This window comes from Takifugu rubripes, chromosome 12 (genome assembly GCF_901000725.2).
Source record: "Takifugu rubripes chromosome 12, fTakRub1.2, whole genome shotgun sequence".
Classification (NCBI taxonomy): Eukaryota; Metazoa; Chordata; class Actinopteri; order Tetraodontiformes; family Tetraodontidae; genus Takifugu; species Takifugu rubripes.
In genome coordinates this window covers 1858257-1876423 of record NC_042296.1, presented here as the reverse complement: position 1 = coordinate 1876423, position 18167 = coordinate 1858257, and the positions used below count along the sequence as shown (strand labels likewise).

Here is an 18167-nt window from a genome sequence, read left to right as displayed (position 1 = left end):
TAATGGCGAATAACACTAATTGGTTCTTCTTTGATGCGTTATGAGCAATAGTCCATCCTGGATGCTGGGAATTGAACCCTAATCTCTCTCCAAGCATCTTGATCCTAGAACCGGAAACAGTCGATAATTTGCCACCTCAACCAGCAATCCTTCCCCAGAGCCTTACTCTCAAACCATATACATTTTTTTAAAGATAAATAAATGAAAATAAAGCTTCCCCATCAACAAAGTCTACTTCCTTTTCTATAAAAACGTTACTGATTGGGGGCGATACGCTGCGCCGTTCTCCGTGACGTCATCAGACGTTCCCTGTGCGAGTCCAGGAAGTGAACCTCTCGCTGTTGTTTGTGTTCTAACGTCGACTCTTCACTCAGCTTTGGAAAGCACACGGGCCGAAATGGCAACGTTTATTTCAGTCCCGTTGAAAAAGTCATCCGAGGTAGATCTAGTGAAGCCGCTGTCCAAATTCATCAATGTCGCGTACCAGGCGAGCGACGAGCAGGGGGAATATATCCGCGCCGTGGAGGAGCTGAACAAGCTCCGTAAGAGCGCAGTGGGAAGGCCGCTGGACAAACATGAGAGCTCCCTGGAGGTTCTTCTCAGGTACACAATCTTCCATTTTATGGCAGGGCTGAGAGTTGGCAAAGTTGGGAACTTCGTAGCAACTTTTACCCACGTTGACGTTCGTCATTGCCGCACCCAGATGTGTTAGCTTTCAGTTGCTAATCGGGCAGCTAAAGTTCGAGAAGCTTACGAGCTAACGCAGCTTTTCCACTTAAGTAAATCGCTCATGGCGATGTGGTTTTTAAACATGCTCGAATGAACTGTCTGACAAGAATAAAAAGAAAGCGGTATTATTTACGGGGAGCTTTTTGATAAATGCTTAGTCAGTGAGGCGACCCGAGGAGCTGTCAATTTAAACTTTACCAAACGGGAACAGACTCAAAAGGTTAAAAAAAAACATAGGTCACACTAATAAAACTCATTAATTAAATCCAAGAAGTGACACAATTTTGACAACATCTTTGATAGCCGTCTAAAAATCAGCTTTGCCCACATGTGCCTCTGTCAATGTATCATATGGATACATGATCAGACAATATTGTGACGCAGCATTTTCCACCTAAACATTATATACTTTATAAAGGTGGTATAATAATAAACTGATAAAGAGGAGACAGGGAATTTCTTTCATAGCACAAACAGCCGCTTCACGTCCCACTTTTCACTTTACCACACATTACTGTGATTAGACACACTTGCATAAGTTGTTCCCCATTTAAAAGCTGTTGTCATTTGTCCCGGGTATCAACTGACATTGCTGACAGTTTGAAGTGTGCTATTGGCCACTTTGCCTTGCGTTAGTCAAGGTTTTGTTCTCATTGACTCATGGGTTGTTATATAAGGGTTTGCCCAGATTCCACGAGCGCTCCCTGTGCCCTGGAACAACTTGCATGCTTCCACTGCAACGCATGAACACAATCTTAGCACGTTGAAGGAAATAAGGTCATTGCTAAAGCTTTTGATTTGGGAATTCCTCAAATTGACAAGCTGTAATAACTGTTATTTGTTATATATATGAGGAACCAGGTGCAGGATTTACCTGTCTGCACAGAAAGGCTTGACGCTGGCGCCAAGAGCCCGATCTCTTTCAAACCTGCACAGTTTTACGTTGCCATGGCACCCATTGTGTGGACTAGAATGTTGTCTTTCTTTCTCTAGTAAACCAAGAAGCACAGCTCGGCTCATCTTCCGTGGGCCCATTTGATTATAACTTCTTGTACGTGTATATATACGTGTATATACGTGTATATCTACCCATTAAACCCAGTTTTATGGAACTCTGGACATCAGGTTTGATAGTGGATCAACTGGAAATGGGGATTCCCTAACAAGCGTTTCTGTAAGCTGTCACCGCTAAAAATAAATAATTCACGTCACTGTTACACACATACAAAAAAGAAAAGGTGTGTGTGTGTTTTTGTGCCTGTCTCGCTGTTAGTGACTCAATTGTCGCTGAAACGACTGAGCTTGAACTCCACTATAATCACAACCTTGTGATTCTGTTATTCCATGAAGTACGTTTATTTTAGTTCACACATTTCAGAAAAGGTGCTTTTAGTTTGTGTCTTTCTCTTTTCAGGTATTACGATCAGCTGTGTGCCGTCGAGCCCAAGTTTCCCTTCTCTGAAAACCAGGTGGTTAAGTGGACATTCTAAACGTTTTTGTTGGTCGGTTTCCAAAAACAAGGAGCGAGTGTGTAATTGCTGTCTTTCTTTGTCCACAGCTCTGCTTAACCTTCACATGGAAGGATGCGTTTGATAAAGGGTCACTGTTTGGAGGCTCAGTCAAGCTTGGTAGGTGCTGCTCATTTGCATCCTTCAGCTTCCGGATAAAAAAATAAAAGCGTAACAAAGCAGAACCACTAAGCAACCTAGTTTGTTATTTATTCCATTTACTTTTGAGGATTCTGTCCTCTGCACTCCTCACATTGTCATTATTTAACGTCCACAAAATGTATTTAGTCATCGCTGCATGTGTTGTGTCTATTGCAGCTTTGGCCAGTTTGGGCTATGAGAAGACTTGTGTGCTGTTCAATGTAGCAGCTCTGGCCAGTCAGATCGCCTCCGAGCAGAACCTGGATAATGATGAGGGGCTGAAGACCGCAGCCAAATACTATCAGGTCAGCACGTACGGCTTTACCTTAGAAATGAAACGTATGTTATCTTCCTGGAGAAGAGGTGTAACGCGGTTACTTTGGTGTCGGATGCATTAGCTGAGTGGTCTGAAAACTTGTCTCACTCTCCAGCTGGCCAGCGGAGCTTTCGGCCACATTAAGGACACAGTTCTGTCCGCGCTGAACAGAGAGCCAACCATGGACATCTCCCCGGAAACTATGGGTACCCTGAGCACAATCATGCTGGCACAGGCCCAGGAAGTCATCTTCCTCAAGGCAGCCTCAGGTGCTGGTCCAATACACATTATTGATAAAGGACATGCAGGAGCGACCTGTTTCCTGCAAGCTCGTCATTAACGCGAGCTGTTGAACCAACAGATAAGATGAAAGACGCTGTCATCGCCAAGCTGGCCAATCAGGCGGCAGATTTCTACGGCGATGCCTTCAAGCAGTGTCAGTACAAAGACAACCTTCCCAAGGTATGTGAAGGGCAGCCATGGGTAAAGATTAACCTGAAGAGACTCTGTTGAGCTTTCCAACAGCACGCCGGCAGCTCTGTCTTCAGTGCTGCGGAGATAGCAGAGTTGGGGGTCTGCATGTATGGAGGGTGTGTGTGTGTGTGTGTGTTTTGTCTGTCTGGTTGCGTGCTGGGTTTTTTCCCCTTTATGTGCATTTTTGGAAAATACAACTGGAAGAGTGGTCCTCATGTTGCAGACTGCTCTGATCTCCAGCTGTTTCTCTTCTCCTTGGTTGACTTCACCCTGCTTCATTGGGTTTTTGTGGTGATCACTCATTAACTAGTCTCCATCAGGGTTGGTTTCTTATCTAACTAGGAATGTGAAGATTTAGAGCCTGTCTGTGGTATGAATGAAATACCTGAATGCACACAGCACTCAGGTTTTTTTCCATCTGGACACAGAAGATCAGATTAAATAGATTAAAGCTGAATGTTTAAAGGAAATTACTACGTTTTCAGGTTTATCCACATCAAGTACCTGAGGCAGTGTCAGAGATGTGACACATGAGGCATTATTAAAATGCTGCTTATCTTTAAATGTTGTTCAGTTGAACTCCAGCTCACATCACAATTGACATTTTAATTGTTACTTTTTATCGCTTTGGAACAACGGTTGGATTCAAAACAGTCCGTTTGTAAGGAACGGATCTATAAATAAGTGAACTAGATGTCATCAAGTTTTCATCATTTTGTAATAAAGCCCCGAAGCTTTCATTTTTTTGTGTAAGAAAGTTAATATTTTTGGATGGAACCATTAAAAGAGATACATAAATCAGTGGAGCAGAAACAACCCTGACCTTTAACCTAAATATCCTCGTTAAGTTGTATTTTCCTTTGGCTCACAGCTTCCAATATTATATGAAATGTATCATTTCGACTTTTCTGTGTTGAGAAAGAGAAATGTAGTTTAACAAGCAGGAAAAAATGTACCCCTTTGTCCACACACACACACACACACACACACACACACTCACACTGGCCTTGTGACGTGAGATGAAGGTGGTCAAAGGTTAAACACTCACGAGCTGTTCTGTTTTCTCTCTCGTTCTTTCTTTCTTTCTGTCTTTCTTTCTGCATCCCCCCTGTGGTGGTGGTGTTGGCGCTGGCACTGATTGTGTGTGTGTGTGTGTTTTGTGTCGTGGGTCTGCACACCTCTGACTGCTTGTGCTTGTTTGGTTATTTTCGTGACGTCATCCGTGATTTGATCCTGCTGGTGTGCGCGTCTCCCTCTCTGTGGTTTGCATTGCTCTTGTGTGCACCTGTCCATCCGTGCGTATACCTGTATGCGTGCCTGCGTCTCGCTCTGTGGTTGCCTCTCCCTGGTCAGTATTTTTATTTTCAGGAAGTGCTGCCCGTGCTGGCGGCCAAGCACTGCATCATGCAGGCCAATGCTGAGCTCCACCAGAGCGCCCTGGCTAAACAGAAGAAGCGCTTTGGAGAGGAGATCGCTCGCCTACAGGTGCTTTGTCTTCTCTCCCCCCAACGCTTCACCGTCATCCGAAATCGCCCTGTTCTCACTGCCTTCTCTTGGTTCCGTTCACCCGTGCAGCACGCAGCAGAGCTGGTGAAGACCGTGGCGTCTCGGTACGACGAATACGTGAGCGTCAAAGACCTGAGTGACAGGATCAACCGAGCCCTCACCGCGGCCAAAAAAGACAACGATTTTATCTACAACGACCGCGTGCCTGAAATCAAGGATCTTGAACACATTGGCAAGGCGGCGCTGGTCAAAGCATCCCCCATCACAACGCCACTCAGCCAGAAATTCTCAGGTGAGACAGATAATGGAACAATGAATGCATAAACAACACTTAATTACAAAGAGCATTAAAGAACACACACCTCTCCAGCCAGCTGGGCTCCTGTTTAGGTGTTTCCAGCTCTAAGATGACTTGTCAACATCATTAATTATCCCCTCCTGCGTCTCTGCACCTGTTACAAACCACAATGCATCCAGTCCATTGAACACGCGCAGCAATTTGAATCCTTTCACAAGTTCTGAATTGGAAACCTGAATTGCAGCTGAAAGCCAGTTCTTCTTCTTGCTCCTTTGGTTTCAGACTTATTTGAGAAGATGGTCCCCATGGCGGTGCAGCAGGCCATGACTATTTACAACCAGAGGAAGTCTGACTTTGTTAACAGGCTGGTGGGAACCATGAGGGAGGCCACCAACCTCTGCAACGGGTATGCAGTCGCGTCTTTTAAAGATGCTTTTAAAGATTTGCCTTTTTTTTCTTCCAATTAACAGCTGGGAGTGGGCGTGTGCTTTATTTGTATGATATTAAAACTGCATTAAGAATTAGATTTGTCTGGAAAGTTGAAAATGCATAACTGTACATCAGGGTGTTGGCGTCTCTAAACCTGCCAGCAGCGCTGGAGGATCTGTCCGGAGACTCCATCCCACAGTCTATAGCCGAGAAGGCGCGCTCCATCGTGCAGCAAGGAGGACTGCAGAGCATCGAGCAGCTCATCAAAGACCTGCCGGAGCTCCTGACTCGGAACAGAGAGATCCTGGATGAGGTCAGATGAACAGGAACCCACTAGGTTATGTGTACAGTATGCCCCAGTACAGCCCCTTTAAACCACTTGTTGTGGGAGTTTTTTGTCCAGTTTGTGGATAACATATGGGCTTATTGATTTTAAAGGCTGATCTGGACAAATTAAATCTAATTCTCCCCCACCACTATTAAAAATGGGACATATTTGTCTGCTATGGCAGAACTCCCAGATGAAAATCATCACTGAAGTCTAATCCAGATTTTTGGGCCAAGAACTGTGTGTCTACCAGCTTCAGCCAACCTGCTTTTAGACAATGTGCATACAACAAATAAACAGATGGAAATAAAGATTAAAAGCACAAAGCGCTTCCAAATTTGTTGGCAGATCTGAGAAGTGCTCACCAAAACATTCCCATTTTTCCCCACAAGTACTTGACTGTGTTTTAATAAAAGCAAAGAACATCCCCCCGGCTTTTTTTACTAATTTATTTCTTTTTTTTTAATATAAACATCATTAATATTGATGTTCAAAACTACTAAAAAAGCAGTCTGTTTGAAATAAGCTTTTCAGAATACAATGAGACTAGAATATCCACTCTACATGTGGTCTATAGAGTATGGACAATACCCGTGAATCCATGTGCACAATTAGAAAAGGAATTGTTAAAGAACGGAGTTGATTGTAATCTGTCGTGTGGATTTACTCAGTGTACTGAGACGCCGCCATCTCAACCAGCCTGTTTGTGCATTGTGATGTCCTCAGTCTTTAAAGATGCTGGATGAGGAAGAGACGACGGACAACGACCTGCGGGCCAAGTTCAACCAGCGCTGGAACAGAACGCCCTCTGGAGATCTGTACAAGCCCCTCCGTGCAGGTAGAGCGGGAGCGCGACTTGATGTTGATTCGTTCATTTGACGTCTCTCTCCCGCTGCTGTCTGTATTGCCCCCTTTCTCCTCTACCCCCCTAGAGGGAGCCAACTTCCGCAGCATCTTGGACAAGGCTGTCCAGGCGGACCAGGTGGTGAAGGAGCGCTACAACACTCACTGTGAAATGATCGCCTTGCTGTGCAAACCCGAGAACGAGCTGAGCGCCGCCATCCCGTCTGCCAACCCAACCAAAACACTGCAGGGCAGCGAGGTCCGTACGCCTCTAACGCGTTAACTCTGCGGATCACATGACCCTGTCGTGTGACTGCTGCAGCCCACTTCACTCACCGCTGCTGCTTCCTGTACCATCGTAGATACCTGTGAATTCTTCAAAGCCAACATTAACTCATGCAAAACCTCTGCCGTGAAGCTTCAAAAGTGTTGAGCCGAAATACCGCAAGAGTCTCTTCACCAAATGTCATGAGAGATCACGTGCAACAGCTTGATTTAAGATAAACAAAACCACAAAACACACCTGTTAGAACATCAGTTATCCTCTTCACTCTCAACAAAAAGCTAATGTAAAACACAATAGCTCATCGGTGCTCAATTGTCTGACTCAACAGGCTTTTTTCCTTTTTTTTTGCTGTTTTCATTTACAGCGAAACAACAATATGGATAAACAATGCAGCCGTCTCCCTTTCAGACAGCGACAATCGTTTAAGCCGGTGACAGTCCGGATGAACCAACTTTTTAACTGTTTTGTTTACACGCTTTGTTATGTCACAGCAAAGCAAAGCCTAATCATTAATATACCTACACCGCCTGTACCGATGCGGCCTGCTTTCACGGCCCACTCCCTTCTCCCCACCCCAGCTCCATTTTTCATTCCATTTGCTGACGCTGCAAAGCGTGTCACAGGGGAGCTTGAGTTTCTGAGCAAGCAGAGCTGGGAAACAGAGATGTGCAGCGACACGGCATTTATGCCAAAAGTGTGGAATGGGGGGGGCAGCTGCATATTTCAATGTGCCAGAGCTCTGTGCGTGACTGTGACCGTCTTCACTCAGGTGGTGAACATGCTGCGCTCTCAGATCACCAAACTGGATGAGATTAAGAAGGAGCGGGAGACGCTGGAGGGAGAGGTCAAGGCTGTGACCTTTGACATGTCTGTTAGCTTCCTGACGGCCCTCGCCCGGGATGGGGCCATCAACGAGGAGCAGCTCTCAAGCACCCAGCTCGAGCAGTTGTACGGTGCCTACAACCAGAGGGTCCAGGCCAGCCTTCGGACACAGGAAGAGCTGCTTGGACAAGTTCAGGTATGCTGGCAGGACAATTCAGAAACTTTTTCTTTTTTTTAAATTCCCCTACGTAAATCAATAGGGGGCCCAAAAAGCACAAAGAGAAATCACCCATCTCTCGCTGTGAGAGCTGAACGCTTCACTGTTTACTCGTAACGTGCACCTGCCGTCCATGGTCTAACTCCCTGGTCTGATTTCCTTATTTCAGACCTCCCACCAGGAGTTCAGCAATCTGAAACAGTCCAATGCAGAAAGCAACCAGAGGGAGGAGGTGCTGAAAAAGCTGGCCTCAGCTCATGACAGCTACGTCGAGATCAGCAACAACCTGCGCGAAGGCACCAAGGTACTCGCTCAGCACAACACACTTCTGGACCGGCGTAAACTATCGGAGTAACGCTGTGTTGACAACAGAAGGTGTTAGTCTTCTGATGGGGGAGGGGGTTCATTTGGGTTCATGGGTTCATTTTTTTCTTTCAGTTTTACAACGACTTGACAGAAATCCTCCTGAAGTTCCAGAACAAATGCAGCGACATAGTCTTTGCTCGCAAAACGGAGCGCGACGAACTGCTCAAGTACGAAACTGCTCAAAACTCAACAGCAGCTCCGCTGAGTGAATGTGCCTGTTTCTACGTTTCAGTTTAACGTGACATATGCGAGTAAACGTTGTTTAATTCCTGTTTTTAGGGAGCTTCAGCAGAGCATCGCTCGGGAGCCCAGCGCTCCATCCTTCAACGTCCCAGCCTATCAGAGCACCCCAGCTCCCCCTGCCGCTGGACCAACACCAGCGCCAAGATCGGTCTTTGTAAGCAGCCCTTCAGATATCCGGATGTGAGCACCGACTGTGGCAGGACGGTCATGATTGTCTGTTTTGTCAGGCCGAGCAGCAACCACCGGCAAAGCCCCCGGCGAGGCCACCTCCACCTACCTTCACCCCTCATGCCGCTTCCAGCACACCAGCCAATGCAGCACCTGCCAGTACTCCACCTAACAACCCACCACCGATGGCTCCGCCGACACAGGCCCAGGGCCCACCTTACCCCTCCTACCAGGGCTATCCAGGGTATGTTTAGCATCAGCCTGATTTCTGACAAGACTAATCCAGCCAACGGTGCCGCTGTGGTGCCTGAGTCACGCTCCTTTAGTTAGCTATAACTTACCCTCGTATCATCTCTAAGTGCGGCAAAAAGTAGATTCATGACGGGGGAGCTTCCATTCTGAATTGTGAGGAAGTTAGATTCTAGTGTAGGTCATCATTTGCTTGATTTTATTTATTTTTTTTAATTTAAATTTGGAAGCGGGTGGCTTTTATATACACAGCAGTTGAATTCAAATCACATTTCACAACTTAACAACAAAACCAGTTCTGGTAAATGTCTCATTTTCTTCCCATGCAGGTACTACCAGATGCCTATGGGCTACAACCCCTATGCTTACGGGCAGTACAACATGCCCTACATGTCATACCAGGCCACTCCAGGACAAGCTGGCTACCCAGGCGCCCCTCCTGCTGGACAGCCATACCCTGGCTACCCCCAGCACCCTCCTCAGCAGCAGCCCTACTACCCACAGCAATAACCGCTCTCATTTCTCATTATGCCTCAGTTTACACCAAATAAATTGCCCCCAGCAATAACACTGCATCTCCATTAGACCCCCCCCCATTCATCTTTTGTTTTCTTTAACTAACAGCAGCTCTATAAAGCTAAGTGGAGGCCATCCTTAGAACTGTTTTGCACTTATTCTTCTATCTGAAACCATCAATCTCTTCACTTTCGTCCTCGTATTCTTATCAGCCTTTTTGATAATCATAACAACCTACACTGATGCACTAATTATGCTATTTTTGTGTTTATTATCATTTTCTATAACATTTCTTGTAAAACCCTAAGAAGTTTCTACTGATAGTGACTCCATTTGCTGGACTGCTGTAGAACCCATATAGGAGGACTTGGAAACCCAGTTTTCTGGTTGGGCTGTGGGTGGGTGGTCATTACTAGCCCTGCCAGAAAGGCACATCCTCACTCTGCCACCTACTCACTCAACTCCCAATGCTTTTCTCTCAACCATATTCCTATTTTTGTAACATGCTGATGCCTGGCTGATGTATAAAGAATGGCCTGTAGGTTTTCTAATGTAAATCGTAACTATGGAGAATCCTGGTCTCTTTCGCTCTCTTTCTCCTCTCGCTTGCTCACATGGGAAATGTTAGTTTGTTTCAGTGCTACAATCAATTTGTGGGAGAAATTATCCTCTTCTACATGCATATACATATATATATATATATATATACTGTATGTGTGTGTATAAAAGACCTCTGTTTGTGGTTAACCAGGAAACTGTGTGCTGCACTTTCATCCTCTTTGTGTTCCTTTGTATGTTTTTGCTCTAATATAATTAAAATTTACCAGTCTTGACGTTGGTCTTGTTCATCAAACTGTAGGTGTTTGCAAAGCCGCCAGGAGGGGGCAGTAATGCGGCTCACAATGCAACGCCCTCCGAGGCCCAGGTCATCCACCCACCGAGATTGCTCATTTTAGCCAGTCAGCGGATGAATTGTGCCACCCCGTACCATCTTAAACCCCCTTCCCCTTCCAGGCCCTGTGGGCACACCTTAGTTAGATGGTGTGCAAATTATTCTAAGGGGGAGGTCACGATCTCTTCCAATCACATTTCCCTGCAGGTGAATTCTCCACAGGCAGATTTCATCTCCCGATATTTATTCTGTGTCACTAATGATTTCACATATTTCCTCCGTGTGTGTGTGAGAGGGAGAGTGAGAGATGGGCAGATGGCAGCACAGTTTGTTGTCTGGAAGGATGCATGAAGATGTTGGCAGGGAGCTACTGGTTCCCCGCCTGCATCCATCATTCCTCCCTTTTTCCCCTCTTCCTCTTTGTCTGGTCTTTTTGAGTTCCCATCTAACCTGGCGATGTTTGCTTGTTCCCTGGCCTCCCCACCCCCAGATTTCCTTTGCTTCTCAAGCACCACCTGTCTTTCTGCATCCTCAGCTCTTCTCTCTCTGCTCATAACCTCTCATCTGTCCCTGCTGCCTGGCCTGCACAACATTGGCAGCACCTCCACCACACTGGTCAACATCTCGTGACTCAGGAAGCGCCGGTGACATCATCTTCATCTAGAGTGTGTGAGGCTTTAACTTGCATCTCTGGGATGAAGTGAGACAACACACAGTGTCTCTCTCTCTCTCGCTCCCCCTCTCTCTGCCACACACACCCTCCAATCCTTCTCTCATTCTATCTATACAACCTACCCTCGCTGCCAAAGCTAATTGTAGCCCTGGATGTGTTTATCAAAGGTGTCTGTGCATCTCAGGCGCTTAATTTTAACAAGCCGTCCTCCACTGGAGGAGTGTCATATTTTAATTGGTCTGAAACGGAATTAAGGCAGCGAACAGAACACTGCAGTGACAGGTATTAATTACCTTCTGCCTAATGGCTCCCAAACCCAGCACACAGCCTTTTCTGTTGCTCACGCTCTCTCTCTCTCTCTCTCGCCCCCCCAACTCAATCGTCCCCCCCCCTGCTCACCATGTGTTGGCTCCCAACAGGGCTGAATCGAGTGTTTTCTTTGGCTGGGATTTTGATCTCGCGTACAATTATTTTAAAACTACTGTGTGGGCGCTGGGAGGGGGGCAAGAAAAAGTAAGTTTAAAGAAAATTATAAATGATGAGAAAGTGTGCCTGATGGAATAGGTGGGAATTCGAATGCAGGGCCCGGCTAATGCTCTCGGTTACCTGGGGAACAACAAGCGGTGATGCTCTGGGCTGTGTTCTGCAGGGAGACGTTGGGTCGTGTGAGGTTGACAGGTCATTTACAGCCTTTCATGGAACTGATCGCCCCCGACAACCTTGGCCTCTTTCAGCAGGAGAACGCTCCCTGCTACCCAGTATCCATTTCCAATACGGAAACTGGAATAAAAGTGTCAATATAAGTAACAAATTAATAATTAAAAAAACACACAAGGTAAAATAATGGAATTACTCATTTGGACAGCCGTGAAGCCATTTTGAGCACTACATGCTTCCTCTATTGTGAGCTGCTGATTCCTGTTGGAGGGTTCCAAGTGTCCTGACAACTGTTGCCATGGAGAGTTGGCGGATGGTTTTCCCAAGAAAGTTGTCCTCCACAATGAGGTCCGTGTGGGACAAACCACCCAAATGACTTTAAAATAGCAAAAGTTCCAGCTGAAATAGGCAAAATCTTTGATTTGTCATGAAAAAAAAACCCGTTATCAGTAAAGCTTTGCCGCTGTGTCACCATCTTCACCATCCCGGTCTTAAACTGGCCTGTCAGGTCAAATTACATCAGCGTTAAACTGGGATTAAAACGCGTCGGTGCCGCTCCATTTGCCGTCATCGTGCTTTTCACCCTCCTCTCTCTCTCTTTTTTTTTTTTTGCAGGGAAAGACAAGTGTTGGAATCTAAAAACAAATGACAACAGTGTTGAAATCTCATTTATGGTGTTAATGTGATCAGTCTACCAGCTCCCAGTTTGCCAGTATGCGTGCATGTGCAAAGGCTGATAATTCTGCCTCAGTGAAAAAGCTCACAGGTCTCATACATACATTTTTTTAAATTCCTTTTTGGGTTTTTTTCCCCCATAGAAGCAAGATGCCTGAAATAGATCTGATTGACAGGTATAGAGACTCGGTTACTATAACAACTACCTCCTGGCTCTCATGAGCGCTCTTCTCCTCTCCTCCACCCTCCTCCTCACCTCTTTTACCACCTCTCCTTTTTTTTACCCCCTCCTGTCTCTCTCTCACCCCCTCACTGTGCGCGTATGTGGGTGTAGAGGAAAGAGATTATGAAAAAGAACTCGACGGCAATATTCCTTCTCATGGAGATGTTTGTGTTGCGAGATGGAGTCCTGGCGGTAGTTATTGGATCTAACCTGTGTGGGCGAGGGTAGGCGAGAGTGGGAAGATGAAACACGCTTATACAACACGGGCAAATAAGCCTTTTATATTCCTTTTTTTTCCCGCGTATCCTTTTTGGTGCTCTGTTCCTCTGTCAGGACGAGCTGCTCCACTTGTATAATCAAGTCAGTCCACCGCTCCGTGTTCCTGCGTGCGTGCGTGCGTGAGTGGGAGTCTGTGCGTATGCGCGCACGCGTGTCAGGAAGCGGCGCAATGTGGCCACCCGATCGGATGAGCGGGTTTCAGGAATAGTTAAAACGCACCGCGACTGACACCGGAGAAGATAACAGCAGAGAGAGAGTGTGTGTGTGTGCGCGCGTGTGTGTTGGTGGGAAGTGGACGGACGTCATTGCTGCCACCTGCTGCAGTGGGACAAAGGCCAGAAACCAACACACACGCGCATGCGTATGCAGACAGCCCAGCAGAGGTCAAAACAATCTTTTAATGCAGCTTTAATGATGTGATTTATTCAACCTTCTTCCGCCCATCCGATCTCAGGACCCGGCCTCATCTTTTCATCTCCCTGTCTCTGAGTCATCACACACGCGCGTGGAGAGGAGGAGGAGGGTGGGGGGGGGAGGAAAAACAAGCTGCCAAACTTGGACATGCCTTAACAATGCAGCACCTGTCAGGATGCGTGTGCCTGTGCGTGTACCTGTGCGTATAGAGGAGCAGGCAGCTGTCTCCCGGCGTCTGTCATCGGGAGGTGGGGGGGGGACATTTCCAAGTGTTACTGTAAATACAAAGGCACCGTGTGCGGTCACCGCGCCGGAGCGCGCCCGCGCAAGCTGCGCCGCCGTTTAATTGATCGCTTGTCACCCTCTGTGGCAGGAAGTAAGATGGCAGGTCTCAGCACCTGTGTGACCTCCACCCCGACCCCCACCACACACACACACACACACACACACACACACACACACACACACACACACACACACACACACACAGCTGCGGAGGAGCTACTTTAATGATCTGCCCGGGACTGGTGCGGCAGACGACTCGGACCAGATCAATCGCGCCCCAATCACAGCCTCCCGCGGGGATTGGGGGGGGATGCAGCTCCTGATCACGCAAAAAGCTTCCGCGTGTTTGAAACGCCGTCAGTTACCAAAATAAAATAAAAATACCCACCCCAGCTCATGTGGTATTTTAATGGGGGGCTATTTGATGCTGCCCGTTGACCGGTGAAACGGTGATTTTGGCGCTGCGATGACGTCATCTTGTCTGTAATTTAGGGGTATGTCTGCGCCATTTGCAACAGGGAGGGCGATCATTCTGAATTAATTAGGCTACGGTACACAGGAGGAAGGCGCAGCCCATAATAAGACATTTAAAGCAGGATGAGATCTGGTATCCAAGTGGGGTATCCATAGAGACTGTTGCTATGGCGGAAAGAAAATCTCACCTCATTAGGAACAAATATAAATAGCCTCGCGACTCAACTTATGGTCATGATGCCCACGGCTGAGAGAACAGGCTCAAAGGCTCCCGGGTCAGTGATAACGGCGTCCGAGAGCGGAGAAAGACGCAAATGACAAATGGTGCGAAATGGTGAAGAGGATTAGATGGAGGGAAGGTTTAAGGAGGAAGAAAAGAAACACTGTGTTCCTGAGGATGCGAGAATCATGCGGAGGAAGCAGACAGAGGAGGGAGAAATAGCCAGAAAGTCCACCAAGAAAGTAACAACTGAAATCAGAGGTTTAAAAAAAAAAGATAATTTTACTGAAGACAAACAGAAATGTGGTTCAAATAAGACAATGGAGACCCAGTGAATAAAGATATGTCCGTTTGGGTCTCAAGTCGGGTTCGTAAGGAATACTGACCGTATTCTTGGAGGGAAAACATCAACATTTTGATGGGAAAGAGAAATTTTAACAATTCTCTCCATCTTTTTAAAACAGCAGACAAACAATGGACCACGACAGACAACAGAGGAATCTGTGTCTAGTTCGGAAAACAAAGCTGCATGGGTGTTCTAAAAATGACACCGTTGTCTCGTGCAAATCGTGCAGATCCATTGTTTTGCAGTGCATCTAATGTGTTGGTAAACTGAAGTTACCACTCGGACCCAATGTGGCCGCGACGGGACTGCGCGTCCGTGGAGGACGGTGGGCACCGCCGTGAGCACATGGGGGGCAGCTGCGAGAGAGGTTGTGGGGAGAAGGAAGGGAGGAAAGTGGAGAGATACGACACTGATTGCATCAACAGGTCCCCTCCGCCCCCGCATGCTGCAGTGCACCACTGTTACTACAGTATTGACTCATTCCATCGGTGGACGTCTGAAGGTCCTGTTTCTGTCTCGCCCTTTGCTTCCCGGGGTTCACTTTCTCCTTGTGTCGTGACGTCTTACTGTGCGTGCGTGTGCGCCGCACCTCTACTTTATTAATCCATCAATCAGCAAGCCCTGAAGGGTTGCATTCGCGCGTTTCTTTGTTTATTGCCAGTTCCGGTAAAGTTAACATGAGTCTGGAAGGCGAGGAGAAGTTCTTCTGGCCGGGACCCCTCGTTAGGATGACTGCGGTCAGCGCCTATAATAAAATCTTGATTTGTCTGCATTGTAAATGCCCTCACATCACATGCGCGCAGGCTTTCTGCAAATTTCAGGCGAACCGGTGGGTCAATTAAAGCGGGAGAAGCCGAGACTCCCTCCTCTCGATGCAAATATACCTTAAAAGCTCGTCGCGCTTTTCTGTTCTTCAAAGCTAAATGGGCTTTTTTCCCCCTCCCTATTTCTCCTCCACCTTTGTTGCAAACGGAGTGTTTTCAACTTCGGAACAAAGGTTTCCGCGACGGAAGGTGGGGGAAAAATGGAAAAAGCGCGACAGCTGATGAAGATGGTATAGAGTTCAGACGCGCGTTTGTGTGGGCTGTCTAATTGAAGGGATTGTTTGATTCCTCTCCCTCTACGTTTCTCTCTCTCTGAAGACCTGTCAAGCTCGCAAATCGCAGAAAACAACGAGTGGCGATGGAAAAACGGCGTTTAGGAAGAGAGGGGGGGGGGGCGTTTACGCCCACCGCCCGAAGAGATGAGAAGACAGGCAGAAAGGATGGGAGAGCGTGTGGAGGAAGCAGCGTGTGAATGCCAGAGCTCGTCAGTCTGTCAAACATCCGTTAAAGACCACAAACCCACACAGCCACCTCTCCGCTGAGCTCCGTCGCCCTGCAGGTGCGCGCTCTTTCACCTTTACGCGTAAAACACACTCTCATCGACGATCGTGGCCACGCTGACGCACCGCGTTCTCGGCCCAACCTACGTTTGAACCCGCGTTTGGGGTTCCCCCCCCCCCCCCCCCCGAAATGCGCTCGGTTCTGTAACACTCACCGCTGACGCACGCTGTCTAAATTCAACATCCACTTTCCCTAAGGGGTTACATCAGGGCTGTTACCTCAGACGCCCGGTGATAACTGCACCGTTTAGCCCAGAGGACACTGCGTTTGGATGCTGCGTTTGGCTGCTGGGATGGGTCGCGATGGGGCGCTTGACACGTGATATCAGTCAACGTCGGCGCTGGAATCTGCTTAGGGTCCCTCCTGTATTCCGGTCCCTGCATTTCCTTACACCACACCCCTCCTCCTGCTCGACAATGACTTGGTAATCAGATTTAACAGTTTCAGACTCATTGGCGAGCGAGTTCTTTATTTATGACATAAAAACGGAGCCTGCACGCACCCAGTGAGAACAGCGACGCCTGCGCCGCAAATGTAAACGCTGTTGTGATGCAGAAAAATGGGAGTACACTATTTTAAGCTCTTTTCAGATGATGGTTCAGGAGCTCCTTATCACACAACAACAACCAAAGAAATGTGCCAGACGAGGAGAAGTTGATGAGGGTGATATAGAAAATGTGACTGGTGCAGCAGGGATATTGGTAATGCACCTGTGCATTCATTATTAATAACAACATACCTAATAATAGCATGGAATTCTGCACAAGCAGGGTATGTATGTTAAAGAAAATCAGTTTTCAAGCCACTGGACCTCATCCCAGCAGCAGCACGTTTCATTTTGTTTAGATATTTGCATGTTTTCTCATTATGAATACATTTTCTACAGTAATTCTTCAACAGTGTGAGCCTCTCCACTCAGCAGGTTCGCCTCATTTGAATAGGAATCATTTTAAAATCCTCATGAAGCCAATTCTTAGAGCTCACAAAAACCAACCAAAACACACACCAAAAAAGCATATATTTTTAATTAGAATTAATGCAGCATATGAGAAAAGCTGCACTGCTGCCGCTGCTGCCTGCAGAGGTTGCGAAGCAAAGGAGGTCTATTTGTCTGTTTCCTGTCTGTGGCTGTCTGGTCACCCAGCCGCATGCTCCATCATAGTTTAAATATTCATGCCCCTTTCTCTGAATATTCATGAGGACCTCATTAATATTTATAGTCCTCACTTGTTGAGGTGTCACTCGATCTCTGTACTCGCACGCACGCACAAGCACTTACACACTTTGATGATCAGACAGCCCGGCTATGTCGCACCAGCCGATGATTCAAAGGCGATGGTGTAAGTGATTGCTGTGATATCATGGTGAAAAAACCTACTTTGGCTTTCTGTTGGCAAGCAGGCGACATTCATGCGCTGTAAGTCATCAGTGATTATCCAGGGGATCTAATCTGACATGTCGGCCTGGTCACGTCTGGCAAAATCTGCTCCCAGCGCAGCGAAAAAGACACACAGAAGCACTGACATCCGCCCAACAGGTCAACACATGTTGACTCTCTCTTCACATATTGATCGAACAAAAGCTTTAGCTGCTTTTTTTTATTGCCTTTTCAGCTTTGTGCCCCCCCCCCCCCCCCGTCAGCCTCCAGCTTCAGATTTACCGTGCAGATGATGGCGGCGTTCTAGTTAATTTGTGGCACACGACAGCGCACTGAAGGTTGGGCTGTGGTTGAAATGGGGTAACAATTACACAGGTGTCATATTTCTGACCGGGTTTTAACGTGTAAGCATGACAACAAAAATGTATTAGTGCTACTGCAGCAGTGCAACACAAATGGTTATGCAGATAAATATTTGATGGAGTATAGATTATAAAGACAGCTGCATGGAATTAATGGACATGTCTACCAGAAGAGATGAGCGGCTTTATACCTTTCCTAGGAGGGGGCCGCTCTCAGCTCAGTTCCAGTAAGGTCGAGAGGTTCCCTCACCAAGGCACTGGAACTGACGTAACAGCGAGGCATGCACAGGCGTACAAACACACAGTCAGCTGTGCACTTCCTAACCAAGTGTGTTTTATATAACACGCCACAGCCGCGGTGGTATTTTTGTGCACAGGCGAGCGCCATTGAGTCTCAGTCCTGTGCGCACACATGCCAGCCATACTTCCCCAATCAGCAGAGAGCAGTTGTCTGTGTGTGTTGTC

General features: G+C 47.1%; 1 protein-coding gene across 2 annotated transcripts; it reads left to right on the top strand.

Annotated features, from left to right (window-relative positions):
* Window positions 1-293: 293 nt before the first annotated feature.
* pdcd6ip (programmed cell death 6 interacting protein) lies at window positions 294-10272 on the top strand. Of its 2 annotated transcripts, none has more exons than XM_003968833.3 (18): window positions 294-603; window positions 2144-2198; window positions 2288-2357; window positions 2556-2683; window positions 2810-2963; window positions 3056-3156; window positions 4537-4653; window positions 4744-4966; window positions 5255-5378; window positions 5537-5714; window positions 6456-6567; window positions 6662-6831; window positions 7628-7876; window positions 8067-8201; window positions 8336-8430; window positions 8543-8660; window positions 8734-8918; window positions 9253-10272. In XM_003968833.3, exons 1-18 carry the CDS (start codon window positions 398-400, stop codon window positions 9431-9433), a joined length of 2601 nt encoding a protein of 866 aa, XP_003968882.1. In that variant the 5' UTR covers window positions 294-397; the 3' UTR covers window positions 9434-10272. The 2 variants fall into 2 exon arrangements, with proteins under 2 accessions (XP_003968882.1, XP_011607209.1); XM_011608907.2 differs by having other exon boundaries at window positions 4522-4653.
* Window positions 10273-18167: the final 7895 nt, after the last annotated feature.

Coding starts and splice junctions, on each gene's coding strand:
- pdcd6ip (XM_011608907.2), top strand. CDS start 398: ATGGCAACGTTTATTTCAGTCCCGTTGAAAAAGTCATCCGAGGTAGAT. Junction 2,358..2,555: donor TGGAGGCTCAGTCAAGCTTG/GTAGGTGCTGCT, acceptor TGTCTATTGCAG/CTTTGGCCAGTTTGGGCTAT. Junction 4,967..5,254: donor ACTCAGCCAGAAATTCTCAG/GTGAGACAGATA, acceptor CTTTGGTTTCAG/ACTTATTTGAGAAGATGGTC.